Source organism: Candoia aspera, chromosome 1, assembly GCF_035149785.1.
Source record: "Candoia aspera isolate rCanAsp1 chromosome 1, rCanAsp1.hap2, whole genome shotgun sequence".
Lineage (NCBI taxonomy): Eukaryota > Metazoa > Chordata > Lepidosauria > Squamata > Boidae > Candoia > Candoia aspera.
This window is the reverse complement of record NC_086153.1, coordinates 2,111,115-2,127,684: the sequence shown is the minus strand read 5'-3', so window position 1 is coordinate 2,127,684 and position 16,570 is coordinate 2,111,115. Positions and strand designations below refer to the sequence as shown.

Below are 16,570 nucleotides of genomic sequence, written 5' to 3'. Positions count from 1 at the left end.
AGCAATTTTACACTGCCTTTTCATTCTGCAGAAGTCAGAAATGTTTCCAATCATACTGAGACGCTTATAGTAAGATACCAGCACAGCAAGGAAGCAACCTCCCACTGAAGGAAACCTGAGGACCTCCAGGCTGCTCCACTGAAAAAGAGCAACAAAACACCAACAAATGGAGGCAGTTTCCAGCTACTTTCTTTGGTGGGAAACTCAAGGTAGTTTCCCAAGTTTCTCATAGGCTTATTGCTTTTTAAAAAGTCATCCCTGAGGTGAGATTGGCCGCCACTCTTCTGGCCTTCAGGAAGAGCGTCAAGACCAGGCTCTGCCAACTAGTTTGAGGACCCAGGAGTGATAGGCAGCCCTGTGGGTACTTGGGGGCTTAAGACGCTCTCTTCGCCTTTTAGTTTCCCTATTTTTTATTTATATATATACATATATATAGTATTTTTTCTATTTTTATAATGGTTTTATAATTTTTATTTGTAAGCCACCCAGAGTCACTTTTATAGTGAGATGGGCGGCATATGTATTTAATAATAAATAAAATAAATCCCATCCTAACCCAGGAAATGCCCCCATACCTTCCAATGATGCCAATTACATTACTAAGGTTCTCAGCTACTGAACATAATAAGTATTTTGGCGGTCAGAACAACGAGTGACAAAGGGTTTTTTTTGCTGACTTTGTATTCTCAAGGAACAGGAGTGACTCACTCTTTCCTGGTGCAGAATCCAACTTTCAGAGAAGTTCAGCTACCATTTAAAGTAGGATGTCTATCCCTAACGATTTACCAAACAAAGAGAGTAACAAAAGTATGGTCAAAGCAACAATTTCAGGGCTCACCCCCTTCTCCATTATTAACGAAGGCAGAACGCCGTTAGTCACAGGGATATTCCAAAACTCAGTCTAGCTACAGAATACATTATTTGGCAGCTATGAACACAGAATTTAGATGGTCTAGGTTAAGCGCAGAATGTTTCTTAGAATGGCGGACACATTCTGTGGACCGCATTGCTGTATCAGCTCATTTTCTTTTGAACTTTCTTCCAGGAACACAGCTGTGACACAATGATGGAACACAACTGTGATTACATTTTTCCAGAATGTAAATCTCCCCAAGCAGTGTCACCTACCTAACAAGATTTGTGATTTCTGGATAATTCAAATTCAAGCCTCTAAGGAACATAGACAGGTCTTTGTAGGGACGATAACGGGAGGGCTGAACATCAGCTGAAGAAGCCAAGAGGAGATGTTCCAAGCCATTCTCTGCTGAGAGGTCTTTGACCAGGGTTTCAAACTCCTTGGTGATGGGCCCGTTAGAGTCTGCCATGTTCACATGTGGTGCCAATCCTTCTTCAACTTTGGAGCCTTTTCGACTCAAAGTAAAGTTGACTTGTACCGCATTGTTGGCTTCAACGTTTACTATCTTTGTCTCTGAATTATACCTTCCCAAAAAAACAGGAGGAAAAACATGTAAGAATTTGAAGGAAAGAGAAACAGTCCATTCCGTCTGAGGCAATACCATTCCTCTGAAGGAAGCTTAATCAGACCTAACTATTACAGTAAGTATCATAGTTTCTAACTAGTTCCTGCGGGCTAAGCTGGCATGGCGATTCAGAATTTGGCAGTCTACGATGGTCCCAGCTTCTTAAACCATTAATATTGCAGAAACTAAGTTGGTTCATTTAGATTTTACTTCTGTTTAACTGCAGGTAACGATAATGACTATTCCTCCCACACATATTCACATATTTAGCATGCTTTACAAATTGAGGCAGTAGAAATATTCTTATGTAAACTGCATGAAACAGAACCACACAGAGAAAAGGAAAGAGGTGTCTCCTTTAATTTTTTTTTCTCATTCTCTGACTTCTTCTACAGGATGTTAATCAGGCAATAATAAGGGCTGTAAGTGTTCTTATCAGCTCAGGCACATACCACACTTCCACCTACTTCTTACTGCTGATTATGGAACATCCTTTCTGACTTCCAATATGGGGATAAAAGCTGTAGCATAATGGCCAGAGCTGCTGGTTAATAGTTTGAGAAGAAGAGAGTCAGAAGTGTTGTAGTATTCAACACAGAATTAAATTGTGATATGCAAAGGAAAATTTCTACAGAAAGGTGATAGACACATGACTGAGTTGCTTGGTGTGAGAATCAGAATGCTGTATTCCTATTTTTGAAATAAAGAGTAAAGTTCCATTTCTTTTATCATCTTACTGTATGGATTTGATTGTATCCCAAGAATGAGATGGGAGAAACATTTGACTTTCAGGGGGCAATCTTTTGAGGGCCAGGTACTGCACAATGATTACCGGGAGAGTCAAAGACCATGGGAGGAGGGAACGTTTATTCGTTTATCGGATGTATATGGCCACCCACTGCAAATACATGACTCTGGCCAACTAACAATATTAAACATAAAAAAACCCCACATACATGATGATACAAAGTGGATGGCTACATCACGCATGATTCTGTTTTGATGGTGGGTAGTGAAAAAATTAAGTCTAGCCTCTTTCAAGGTGGATATCACAGGCCCTGCTGGCGAGCCCTGCGCTATGACGCCTCCACCAGCTTTGAAGATAGGCGCTGCCAAAAACTGACAGAAATCTGTGAGTGGCACCACAGAACAACACCCACAGTTACTACAATAATGGGCTTCCGGTGCCCCCATTGCGCCAGGCTCTGTGCTTCCAGACTGGGACTGCAGGAGGCAGCTGCAGGGGTCACAAACAGGTAGTTTGATGGCCACAGGATCAGCAGTCCTGATTTGCAGCCAAAGGGAAGCTCAACGTGCTTGGCAATATAAAGTATTTAGAAAATGCTAACAGTATTATCAGGGTAGATGCACCCAAAAGATGGCATTTGCCACCTTGATGGGAAGTTAGAGGGAGTAGTTGCTGCGACTTATGAGAAATTCAGGAAAAGATTAAACTACACAGAATAAGGAAAGAGCTGCAACCTACAATTTTTCTTATTTCTTGTTAACACCAAGCTGCTTGTGCTGTCCATGGATTTACTAACAAGACTGCTTTGAAATGTATGGATTTACTTCAAGTCCCACATAGGCAGCAGTGTCGAAGTCCTAAGGACACCAGAACAGGAAATGAAGACCCATATAGTACAAGCCTGTTTTGGAATAGTTTTTAATATTGATATCTGGGTGAAATGGTTTCACAATAAATAAATGTCAGCCTTCCCAGGTAGACCAGACAGGAAACCTGACCAGATAAGCTAATTCTACGTTATTGTAAAGCTAGTACATTAACAGAATCTTGCAAGCCTGAAAGTACAATTCTCCCACCATCTCCTTTACAGCCCAAGAAAGGGGGTGGGTGGGTGGGGGTGTCCCTTCTGAGCCTCTTGACCCACCTACTATCCAGCTGCGGGCTCTGCCCTCTCTTATCTGACCGTTCCCTAAGCGGCGTCTCTTGGCCCCATCTCACAAGGTCTTTCCCACATACCATTACAATAAGGCAACAGGCCAGGAGATAGTAATGGCTTATATAATTCAATTATTCTTATAACTGTTGCTGTACTCATCCCAGAATCATAAGGGCTCACAGTGAGAACTTTTTTTTCTTACAGATGCTCAATCTATTTCACAGAAGCCATCTTTACTTCCATTAATTGCCGTTTCCAGAACAGTACCTGCATTAGTCCTCTCCAGTGAAAGCAACTGAGCCTTGTAACCCCTTAAAGATAAGTGAATAAATTATCGTAATAGCTTTTGTAGCTCACATTCCATTCCAGCAGACTTGATGTGACTGGAAAGACTTTCTTTGCTAACCCAGCTCCTTTTCCTACAATACTTAGGACGTTGCCTCATCCCACTTCAGACCTTTGGCACACCCCAGCAGAGAATAAATCTCCAAAACTCTTAGGTAACATTGCCTTCCTCTCAACTGCTCTCTCATTCTTTTAAATGAAGATGCCAGGGCCCTGCTAGCCTGAAAAATGAAATTAAGCCTTCCATGCAAAAAAAAAAAACATTTTCATCTTGCCTTTCACAGAAACCTGAGCTAAAAAAAAAAAAATCTGCGCTTCCAGACTGGGACTGCAGTTTTTCCCTTCAGCAAGAGTGATAAGCTGCCTGTCTCTACATTTGGAGCTGGATGGAGATCATGTTCCTCCTTAGGATGATGTAGAAGATGCATGGTCAAGATATCTCAAGAGCCTTAACTGTGCAGGATTAAGGATTCTCTCTCTCCAATCTTTTTTGTTCTAAATCTGAGTGAGAGATTGACTTGTTCAGTCATTCAGTCACTCCTGCTTCTTTGTGACCCAAAGGGACATACTTTTACTAGGACTATTTGCCAGTAACTGCTTCTTTAAAATCTTGTAAGCAACTGGTTGTGTCATCCGTGATAGTATCTAGCCACCTTGTCATCTGTTGGCCTGTCTTCAATTTTTTTTCAAGTATCAGGATCTTCTCCAATGACTGTTGCCTTTGCATTACGTGTCCAAATTATTTAAGCTGTAGCTTCATTATCAGTGCTTCCAATGAGCTGTCTGGTTCTACTTTGTTTAGTATCACCTTCTTATAGTCCAAGACATTCCCAGTACTTTTTCCAGCACCACAATAAAAAGCCATTACTTTCTTTCCACTAACAGCAACTAAAAATTAATCAAGTTGCAGCAATGAAACAGTCACCCTTCATTTAACAGCAGGAAGAGAAGACAGCAAGTACTACAATTCCTATGAAAATAAGCCAAAAATACCAGCAACCTTTTCTTTCGTAGGGAGTAGGTTATTTAACTCCAGCCCATTTAAGAAAGGTGAAACAATAGCTATTGGAAATCGAAAGCTGTGTGGCTTACCCCCGGGCCGATGCTGTGATCTTGTACGTTCCTGGAGTCAGCAGGCGCCAGTAATCCCCAGTCGTGTAGGTAGGGACAGGGTGGTCGATGCCGGCAATGCTGATGGTTGCATTCAAGATGCCTCGTCCATCAGTGGCGTCCAACACAAACCCTCTGACTCCTTGATGAACCTAAGTGAAGACAGATGGATGAGCTGTTAGATTTTGCAAAAAGACTCAACCGGTCTTTGATCTATTTTCCCAAACCTACGAGAAAACAAGGGCTAGGCATGTTTTTTCCCCCCTTTGTGCAGTACACAGCGCTATTGGTGAGCATTTCTTAATCCTGTGGGGTAGCACATCATCTTACCTGCTTGATAAACTGCAGCAGAGACCGGCGGTTCTGCTCCCAATATTTTGGCAGCTCTTCTGCCCTGGGATATTTGACACAGCCCAACTCAATCGTCACCTCAAAGCAATTTGTGTTAAAGTAATTCCAATCCTGCATGCCACCTGGAACAAGGACATCAGAAGAGACATCAAAAGGTTCCGCTTAATGGCAAAGGTCTTCGCAGCATGAGAATAAAGAAATTAATCCCACAGAGCTGAAATTCTAACCATAATACTTTGAGTTTGTGGAACAATAAAACAAGATGCCATTTTAGGAAAAGGAATTTAAAACCTCAGATTTCAAAATCTGAGCAGTCACCTTCACCTATGCATATAGCTTAAAAAGTAGCAACACTTCTTTTATATCCATAGAAACAAATCAAATTCACGTGAAATAAAAGCAAACCTGAAAATGTGTCGGAACAAAGAAGATGCCAAACAGAGAATTGCTTTCTTAAACACCTGGACCTAGCAGTAGGAGGCAGTATTTGCATTAAAAAAACAGAACTCAGGGGAATATGGTTGGAAAATCCTATGCAATTTCCTCATTAAACATTGGCTTTGTTCACACATTGTTTAAACCAGGATTTAAAAAAAAAAAATACTGATTTGGTTCACATATAATAAAAAGCAAACAAATATTAGTAGCGTGCAAATAACAGTCACTTGCTGAGATGGGCGGCTACAAAAACTGAATGAATGAATGAATAAATAAATAAATGTTTCAAATTCAAAGCTCGCAGTTTCAAAATCGAAACTGTTCTGACCTTGAAAGGGGGCTTTTCAAATAACTTTTTTCACAGCCCTAGAAAACATCATGGTTTGCTTCCAAGGAAAAGTTCTCATCCTGAGAAACTCAGAACAACCTGAAGGGGATTCAGGATCTTATTTTCACACATAAGGCCCATAGATTTTGTCAGCTCCACAACAAACATCTCCAGCATTTATGCTTTACCTGGAACATTATACCATTTTGCGCCGTTAGTGATGCCATGGGGGAAGTATTCATCAGGATACATGTTGTCACATGGGTGGCCCTGGAACATCTGCACATTCTCCTGAAAGAACAGAACGTGACCTCCTATGAAATCTACATGAGTTCAGGTTCATGTAGTTGATTCCTGTGTTACACTTGAAGTCATAGACAAACCTTTTGTGAGAAGAGTTTTGTTAATATGCCTATTTATGAGCAGCTGTATGAGTAACAGATCACAGGCAGTTGAAGTTCTAGTGACCGCATCTGATCTTAAAAGCATACTGAACCTGTTTGGCACTTGGAAGGGAGACAGCCAGGAAATCCTAGGGCTGTGAGCTAGGCTGGGAAGTTGGACAACATGCCGGATGAAAACAAAGGCCAGACGCCCCCAGAAAAACTACATGGACATGCCTGTGATGTCACCAACCGTTCAGCTTGACCCCAAGAGACTTGATTTTATAAACTCTTAAATTCAGATTGGAAAAATCCAAGTCTTATATCATGATAGAATTTTTATATCACTTTTCAACTTCCATTCCAAACAGGATACAACTAAGTAGTTTGTGAACAATCAACTTTAACTACATTTTTATTTTTGTTGATGAGATCTTAAAATTAAAGTATGTGAAGATTTACTACATATTTATCCCATCATTAATCCAGTATACCACTCTCTTGCAATTTTAGTTAAATAACACAGTGAGATAGGTTAGGCTGAGCAAATGTGACCGACTCAGGATCATCCACCAAGTTTCACAGTTGTCACAGAGTCTCCCGAGTTCCCATTTAAAAGGCCTTCTTGTTATATTCTTTCATGTGCAGCCTAACAATTCAGCCTTTCCAAGACTTAGTGCCTTCCAGACATTTTGCAGTGCATCTTCCAGGATCCCCAGGTCAGCATACTGGATTAGTTAATGGGTTTACACTTCCCATTACTGTATACCATCGTTTCTTTTAACCTGGATTTATAAAGTAATCACAATGGCTGGTTTCAGAATGACATTAAGCCACAAACCAGAGGAATAAAATTTATACCCTGGAGGTCACAAAAAACTACAGGCACAGTCCTTTCAGAAATTGCCAGAAAATTATATTTTTTGAAGTGACAAGAAGAAAAACTGTATTTAACTGATCTAATGTAATTTCAATTCAATTAAAATTAAATTAATTCAAATCTATTTTTGGGCCTAACCATATCTAGTTCTTTGTCCTGTCCTGTCCTGTCCTGCTTTTTTTTTGGAGCATGGGCCCCCACAAAAGTCAAACTGAAAAAAGTTGTTCACCCGTGCCATGAACCATGGTTACAAAGCACAACGGCTGAGTTAACGTATCAAGTTAAACGAACATATTTCACTATGGTTTGGTGCAGGAATCTTTAAACTTTGTGATATTGTGAACCCCTAAAAAGATAAAATTTGTGTGATACCCTCCATCCCACACTAAATAAAGCTAATGATTTCATGGCAATTAGGGCTGGGCAAAATAAAATATATCCCTTACTAAAGATAAATTTTCATCACATTCGCTTCACCTGAGTCTACCTTTATCAGTATTATTTATTTTACACTGCCATAATTAGCAAGGACTCCTAATATCAACAAAAAGAGCAAAAAGAGCAAACAAAGGGCATTTAAATACACAATACTACTTTAACACCTGCCCACAGTAAATACCACCTATGCCCACCATGGATAGATTGGTCACTTTTGCTTTTCTCTTATCATCCAACAGAACTTTTCCCATCTCAAAAGATTAGAAATTTATAATAATGACTTCTTCCAGAAGGCCTTTCTAACAAGTTAGATAATGCCACTGGAATTTTATGCCATTATGTCTATTTTAGTCAAACTGCCTTTTAACTCTTATACGTACCTTATGGTGGATGCTTTGTATATCTACCACCCAGAGCTATATAGTTGCACTTCGTCTGGACAAGCCTGACAGCTTTAGAAAAAGTTGTAGCCTGTCCTAATTTGCTTGCAACCTCCCAGGAATCACAACCCGCATATCACACTATATAAGCTGAGTGTAATACATAAGCCAGTGGATCTCAGAGGTTCCAGGAACTGTTGGATAAACCTCCCAATAACTGTTACCTTAGCATAGGCAAGAGCTATCTGCCGAAAAATAGAATCATCAGGGGATTTACTATATGTGGCAATTCCTAGTCGATTATCATCATAGGGGTAGTTAACCACCAGAGAACCTGCAAAGGAACAAAAAAACAGCTTTCAGGATTTTATCGCCCTGAGTAAATTAATCATAACATAGAAGGCAGCTGTTTCACCATCACAATGAAGAACAATACTGCTGTTTGCTTAGATTTCAGAACTAACCACAAAGCTAATCCAGGTAAATAAAGACAACGATGACCAGAATCCACCTATTGGAATGCATCAAGAGGCTGCAAGACAGCACCTGTTTGTTACTTGCTCTTCAAAATCAGGAGCCAGTACAGAGGAAATGCACTCATAAAGTCCGCACATAGCCAAAAAAGGGGAAACTAGACTTTTCAGAAGGGCTATGCAAAAGCCAGGGTTGTGCGTACTTTAAAAATGATTCTGAAGTTCTCTGGACTTCATGCAAGCACAGTACCAATGGGTTACTTATTAAAGCATGCATGTCTTTTTTTCAGGCTTCTACAAGCCTGAAAAAAAAGATGAATCTGCTTTAATAAATCAAGTAATTCAAGTAGCATTATTTTTAATGCAATTCTTCTGATCATTTTCAAAGTAACCCGAATAAGAGCACATACCGTATACTGGATGCAAATGCTCTTTTTCACTACAAGCTATCTTTTGGATGATCTTGGCCAGCAGCCCTAGCTTGTAGAGGATTATCAGATAAAATTCTATACTGAAAATTCTTTGTGGTTTTCAGGAGATTTCCATGCACTGGGAGGTTCTCCTGCCATGATCCCTCAGGCTTACTGCATCTAGAATAAAAGTGCCACACACTTCTGTACAGGCTGGTCTGCATCCCTCTTACCTCCATGCAAGTTTGCAGATAGCACAAAGGGATAGGTCTTCAGCCAGTTCATAACAGCTATTGTCTCTGGCTGCAGGGGATCAGTGATTTGGACAAACTGATCTGGAAAGTTGCGATTCAAATCATAGTTGTTGCTGTTGTTTCTGCCAAAAGTTCCCGATGTGTCTCCTGAGAAAAAAAACAAAGTCTGTTGAGCTCAGAGCCATCTGTGCTTTATAGCAATACCAGTATTGCTGTAAAGCAATATGGTCCCTCCTGCACACAAAATTTGTACCCCAAAGTTAAGTGGACAAAGCAAGAGGCATTATTTTTTTCTGTGATTCTCCTCTACCAAAGTCTAAGAGATTTTATAACTACCAAGATAGAAATGAAAACTTCTCCTCAAACACTTTATCCATCTCAGAAACTTCAGAAGTTCTGCCTATAGAGATCTGCGTAACTGTGTGAAGAGCCACAAACTGTTGCACAGGAGGCAAAGTGTACTGCTACTGCAATATGCCTTGGGACCAAGCCATTATAAATATCCACACTAATCAAACATTCAGCTGGGAAAAATCCTTCATTAGAAAGAATTCAAATTCTAAGAATTCAAGGTGTAGCCAAATAAGCTATTGTTCAAACGCCAAGTTCTGGCTTGCCAAACAAGGTATCTGCTACGGACTTGTCAGATTCAGTCTTTCTTTCATTAATGACCCAACTTTCATTACTTCATCTTTCCACAGCCCTTATGACCCACCCATTTGCTTGTGGGAAGCCAGCAGGGAATGTCAGAAACCGTGATCACATGACCACGGCCCGCTGCACTGTTGTTCAGTGCCATCAGAACTTTGAACCATCACTGAACGAAAGGTTGTAACCCAAGGACTACCTGTACCAGGAAATCCCTAAGTTGTAGGATAACCCCCAGAAAAAGTCAATGGCAAACCACTTCTGTATTGTTGCCAACAGGGACAGAGATGATTCAAGGAGAGGAGAAATTCTGGGCTAATACATAGAAAAGAAAGTGGGCTCGTGAATATTATGGTTAAAGCTGAATCAGCTATGTGGGAAAGCTGAAGCTGTCTGCCTTGTAAAACCACCACCTCTCCTCGTCCAAAGCCTTTAACAGAAGCGTAACCAAGAAAGCTGGTAAGCAAGACTACCTTCTAGAGACCTTTCATAGCCATCAGGGTTCATTGATGGCATGATATGTATCCGAGTTTTTTGGATCAAGTCAGTAACTTCAGGATCAGTTCCATAGTTCTTGCAGAGATACTCTATGAGATTGAGGAGTAACTCCCTTCCTACTACTTCATTGCCATGCATATTCCCAATATACTTGAATTCCGGTTCACCTGGACGAGGAAGAAAACGAGGCAGAGAGCACTTAGTCTAACCATTACATTTAACAGTTTGTCTGGCAGGATGAGGGGTAGAAGTGGGGCAGATCAAAGCACACATACAAACATGAGCATACATGCATTCATACAAAGAGGCCTCAGTTGCTCTCTTCCCTGTTTAGTAGAGGAATTCTAAACATGAACCAAAAACACCACGTGCAGTCCAGCAAATGAATCCAAGTTCTGCTCATGCCACATGAATTACACAAGAGAATTAGTCGATGTTCAGATTTATAAACTGTTTTTCCAAGTGTCTTTTAAATTCTCATCCAAATGCATGCATATCTAATGTTTTGGAGCTGTAATCTTTGCAACTAATAAAAATAATGAGGTACAATGTTGCTTCATTTAGGCCAAAACAAATGGTCTGTAATGTTAACAGAACCTATAATGAACATAAACCTTAGAAAGTAAAACTGATTTGGCCCAAAGAAGGTCCTTTAATAAAAACTACATTTGAAATTATTGATAAAACTACAAAATTTAAACTAAAGATGAAAACTAAAATTCATTCAACTTGTCCTTAAAAATTATTATTTTAGAAGTCTATCAGCATATATACTCTCTTACTTTAAGAAGTTCTTCCTCAAGTTTGCAAAATAAAAATTGAAAACCTTGTTACTCTCCTACCCTACTTATGAAATTAACTCAATATAGGAAAAACATATTAAAAAGCTAAGATAGTTAAAAAGAAATAATGCTATGAAGAACTCTGAAAGACTCCTCCCAATCTGACAGCATGGCTGGTAAAATGGAAAATGCAGTTCAGTATAAACTAGTGGAAAGGGATGGACGCTGGGGCAAAACAACAACAAACCAGCCTCTTCTTCCCTCTTTCTGACACACAAACAGACCCTGATAGCATTAAAAGATAGTGATCATTAAAAAAGGGATCTAGGATCGGAGGTGGATAAGTCAGTGAAATGCTGGTGTCAGTATAGGCAAATATTAGAGAAGTACTAGGTGTGATCCCACTTCAGCAAAGGATCGTTACCTTGTCATGGTGCTGGAGCTTGAGCACCTCAATGATGCCGTGAGCTAAACCGTGAAGGGCCACCCAAGACGGGAAGGTCATGACAGAGAGGTCAGACTAAATGCGATCCCTGGGGAAGGTAATGGCAACCCACCCCAGTATTCTTGCCGTGAAAACTAAATGGATCAGTACAACCAGAGATATGTCGGTATACCATCGGAAGGTGAGACCCCCAGGTCGGAAGATGGTCAAAATGCTACTGGGGAGGAACAGAGGATGAGCTCGACTAGCCCCAGTCGTGATGACGCAGCTAGCTCAAAGCCGAAAGGACGGCTAGCGGCCGACGGTGCCGGTGGTGAACGGCGAATCCGATGTTCTAAGGATCAACACACCATTGGAACCTGGAACGTAAGATCTATGAGCCAGGGCAAATTGGATGTAGTTATTGGTGAGATGTCAAGATTAAAGATAGACATTCTGGGCGTCAGTGAACTGAAATGGACTGGAATGGGCCACTTCACATCAAATGACCACCAGATCTACTACTGTGGACAAGAGGACCACAGAAGAAATGGAGTAGCCTTCATAATTAATAGTAAAGTGGCTAAAGCAGTGCTTGGATACAATCCAAAAAATGATAGAATGATCTCAATTCGAATTCAGGGCAAGCCATCTAACATGGGCATGATCAAAAAGAAAGATGGCAAGGACCTAACAGAAGAAGAAGAGATCAAGAAAAGGTGGCAAGAATATACAGAAGACTTGTATAGGAAGGATAACAATATCGGGGATAGCTTTGACGGTGAGGTCAGTGAGCTGGAGCCAGACATCCTGAAGAGTGAGGTTGAATGGGCCTTAAGAAGCATTGCTAATAACAAGGCAGCAGGAGACGACGGCATCCCAGCTGAACTGTTCAAAATCTTGCAAGATGAGGCTGTCAAGGTAATGCATGCTATATGCCAGCAAATTTGGAAAACACAAGAATGGCCATCAGACTGGAAAAAATCAACTTATATCCCCATACCAAAAAAGGGAAACACTAAAGAATGTTCAAACTATCGAACAGTGGCACTCATTTCACATGCCAGTAAGGTAATGCTCAAGATCCTGCAAGGGAGACTTCAGCAGTTCATGGAGCGAGAATTGCCAGATGTACAAGCTGGGTTTAGAAAAGGCAGAGGAACTAGGGACCAAATTGCCAATATCCGATGGATAATGGAAAAAGCCAGGGAGTTTCAGAAAAACATCTATTTCTGTTTTATTGACTATTCTAAAGCCTTTGACTGTGTGAACCATAACAAATTGTGGCAAGTTCTTAGTGGTATGGGGATACCAAGTCATCTTGTATGCCTCCTGAAGAATCTGTATAACAACCAAGTAGCAACAGTAAGAACAGACCACGGAACAACGGACTGGTTTAAGATTGGGAAAGGAGTACGGCAGGGCTGTATACTCTCACCCTACCTATTCAACTTGTACGCAGAACACACCGTGCGACAAGCTGGGCTTGAGGAATCCAAGGCTGGAGCTAAAATCGCTGGAAGAAACATTAACAATCTCAGATATGCAGATGATACCACTTTGATGGCTGAAAGTGAAGAGGAACTGAGGAGCCTTATGATGAAGGTGAAAGAAGAAAGTGCAAAAGCTGGCTTGCAGCTAAACCTCAAAAAAACCAAGATTATGGCAACCAGCTTGATGGATAACTGGCAAATAGAGGGAGAAAATGTAGAAGCAGTGAAAGACTTTGTATTTCTAGGTGTGAAGATTACTGCAGATGCTGACTGCAGCCAGGAAATCAGAAGACGCTTAATCCTTGGGAGAAGAGCAATGACAAATCTCGATAAAATAGTTAAGAGCAGAGACATCACACTGACAACAAAGGCCCGCATAGTTAAAGCAATGGTGTTCCCTGTAGTAACATATGGCTGTGAGAGCTGGACCATAAGGAAGGCTGAGAGAAGGAAGATCGATGCTTTTGAACTGTGATGTTGGAGGAAAATTCTGGGAGTGCCTCGGACTGCCAGAAGATCAAACCAGTCCATCCTCCAGGAAATCAAGCCAGACTGCTCCCTTGAGGGAACGATATTAAAGGCAGAACTGAAATATTTTGGCCACATAATGAGAAGACAGGACACCCTGGAGAAGATGCTGATGCTAGGGAGAGTGGAAGGCAAAAGGAAGAGGGGCCGACCAAGGGCAAGGTGGATGGATGATATTCTAGAGGTGACGGACGCGTTCCTGGGGGAGCTGGGGGTGTTGACGACCGACAGGAAGCTCTGGCGTGGGCTGGTCCATGAAGTCACGAAGAGTCGGAAGCGACTAAACAAATAAACAACAACAACAAAGGTGTGATCCCATAGACAGAAATCATCAATTGAAAGGGAATACAGAAGGGTTGGGAACCTCTCAAAATAATATATTTGAAGTGCGATCACACACATTCCAATAAGAAAAAGTTGGGGGAGGGCAGCTAAGAAAACCACTATGGATACATAGGAAGTTGTCAACTGAGTATCTTAAAAGGGACATGTCCAGGAAACACAAGAATATAATCACCAAGGAAACTTTTTAGCAAATTGCTAGTATATATAGAAAAATATTAGGAAAGTGCAAAAAAACTTAAGCTAAAAGGAACAAAAGGGGGTGGGTTGGGGTTTGCCTGTGTCAAAAAGAAGAAAAAGAAGAAGAGGTAAGTCTCCATCTATAAGGGAGGGTACGACAGTAACAGATAATAAGAAAATGGTGAAGCTCAATTCCTACTACTTTGTTCTTCTTCCCAAAGGGGAATTGGGTTCAAATCAATCTAAGCAGAACAAATGACAAAAGAAAGGAGTGGCAATCCATGGTAAGTAGAAGAGTAGAGAGCATCTTTCAAACTTTACATTCTATGATTCTATGAAATTCAATGTTGGGATAATTAGGAAGGGAATTAAAACAAAATTGTCAAAAGCATAATGCTCTACTATGGTGTCACTGTACATTGATTACTGTGTATAGTTGGTTCTGATGACTGCAACTAAAAAAGGATATTTCAGAGCAAAAATATTCTGAATGATCGAAGTAGTTAAGACTTGGACCAATTCATTTATGAGGAAAGATTACAAGATGTTGGCCTTTGTACCTTTGACAAACGATAACTAAGGTAGTGGAACTTACTCAAAGTTCATAAAACTATGCTTGGAGACAGGAAGAAATATTTTCCCATTTTTTAAACTGCTAGAATCTAGGTCATGCAACAGAGCTGCATAATGGGAGATTACCTGCTTCGTGGATGCCTGGGTTATCTGATATCTCCATTGCATACAATTCCCTTTGTTCCACTGACTTGCCTACCGAGTAGAGATGTGTGATGTTTGGGTATTCAGTGGCATATTTCCTCAGAAAGATCCCCATATCAGGGAAGTGGTGATGGCGAAAATCATCTGGCTGGATCACCTGGTGAACAGAGGTGGACCTGTTTACATCAGTTGTACTTGCTGCACTGTCAAGAGAGTGGTTGGCAGCTATCGGAGCTTCCTTAGTAGGCCTGGAAGTCAACACTGTGACTGCAGGATGCAAGGAGAAGTCCACTACAGTTGCATTTTCTTCCTTCACTTCAATGTTCTCTGTGGTGACTGGCAGGTAACTGGGGGAAAAGAGGGAAGAACTTACTTTCAGCCTGAAATTAGCCTGACCTCACTTAAGAGCATCGCTAATAAAGTTTACCTTATCTTCCATTACTACGTGCAGGGATCTGCAAAACTAGTTATCTATAGAGCAGGAATATAACAAAAAATTGTTCCAAAGACTGGATTGCGACTTAGCGTTCTCCCAAGGATCAGATGACATTACAGGGGTGGAGCCAACATTCCTCATCATCCCTTAGATATCACCTGACTTGTATGGAAGGCCTGCTTTCGAGCGCCAGGAATACTTTAAAGCAGGTCCTCTCTGAGAGTGGACAGTGGCAAGAGGTCCCAACTGGGAGCATTTTGAAATACAGTAGTGTGAAAAAGGCTTTAAGCTGAACCACAACAAATTCAAAATTTTGAATGTGAAACAGCTTTTCCCAAGCTCGAAAGAAGCTGCTTTAATCACGTTGGATGTTTGTGTGTATGAAATATTTACAAAATTATAAAAAGCTGTTTCATATTCAAGACCTTTCATACTCAATATATTTTAATTCAAAACATTTTGCAAACCCCTATTGAAATGCTATCTCTCAGAACTACATTAATTTTAATCTACCCTTCCCAGTTTGGAAAGGCAGAGAGCAAGCAAAGCATGAAGAGGGGAAATAACCCCCCAACTGGCAAGGCCTTCAAGTGTCAGATCCCTGAAACGTGACTTCGTTCAACTGCCCCTCCTCCCTCATGGGAAAGGCATGGGCGGGTAATGTTCTAGGGAAGGACTGCTTCAAGCCACCTGAACCAAGTGGTACCAAGAGAGGCCTCATCTGAGGCACATGTAACTACACAGAGATCATCCTTATCAAAACAAAATTTAAATAAAAATCTAATAATTAGATTGCATCGTAATGCATGGTACACTAAGAAGGTCAATAGGATACAATGGAGCTTATTATATACTAACACGTAACACAACAGTACCGTGTTTCCTCACACAAACAGCATTTTTAGCAAGCCAAACACCGTATTTATTCATATTGATTATGAATAATCATTTTCCATTTTACTAATGGAAAAATAAGACCCAACAGCAACGTTATTATTTCTCATAGCCAACTGAAGAACTGAGCCCAGTTTCCCATGTCAAAGCCCCACTGTGTTTGCTTAGGTGCAGACATCAGGCTTGCAGAACAGCAGCTCCAAATCCTTCACCTAATTTACCTTAACAAAGAAGCAGTGAAGGTAGGCTTAATGCTCATGGAACTAAACAGGTAAATGTGGCCCTTTCTTGCCTTTCCGTGTGCCTGCTTTTTTGTTGTTGCACATGCAGTATGGTGATATGACAGCACCTGCCTAGTTTATGGCAAAATGAGACAAAGCAGCAAGAATGGCTTCTAATATTTTCACTAAGCAGCTCTCTACTAGAAGAAGCTATGCCAAGATAACAAACATG

General features: G+C 40.8%; 1 protein-coding gene across 1 annotated transcript in view; it reads right to left on the bottom strand.

Annotated features, from left to right (window-relative positions):
- Positions 1-16,570, bottom strand: part of CPD (carboxypeptidase D) — a 40,859-nt gene that overhangs the window by 7,932 nt on the left and 16,357 nt on the right. Inside the window, exons 5-12 of the mRNA XM_063295718.1 lie at positions 14,770-15,134; positions 10,297-10,488; positions 9,155-9,322; positions 8,263-8,372; positions 6,146-6,248; positions 5,171-5,313; positions 4,823-4,992; positions 1,129-1,440 (exon numbers count right to left, since the gene is read on the bottom strand). Coding sequence (XP_063151788.1) covers positions 1,129-1,440; positions 4,823-4,992; positions 5,171-5,313; positions 6,146-6,248; positions 8,263-8,372; positions 9,155-9,322; positions 10,297-10,488; positions 14,770-15,134 — 1,563 coding nt within the window. The remainder of the gene's footprint in view (positions 1-1,128; positions 1,441-4,822; positions 4,993-5,170; positions 5,314-6,145; positions 6,249-8,262; positions 8,373-9,154; positions 9,323-10,296; positions 10,489-14,769; positions 15,135-16,570) is intronic.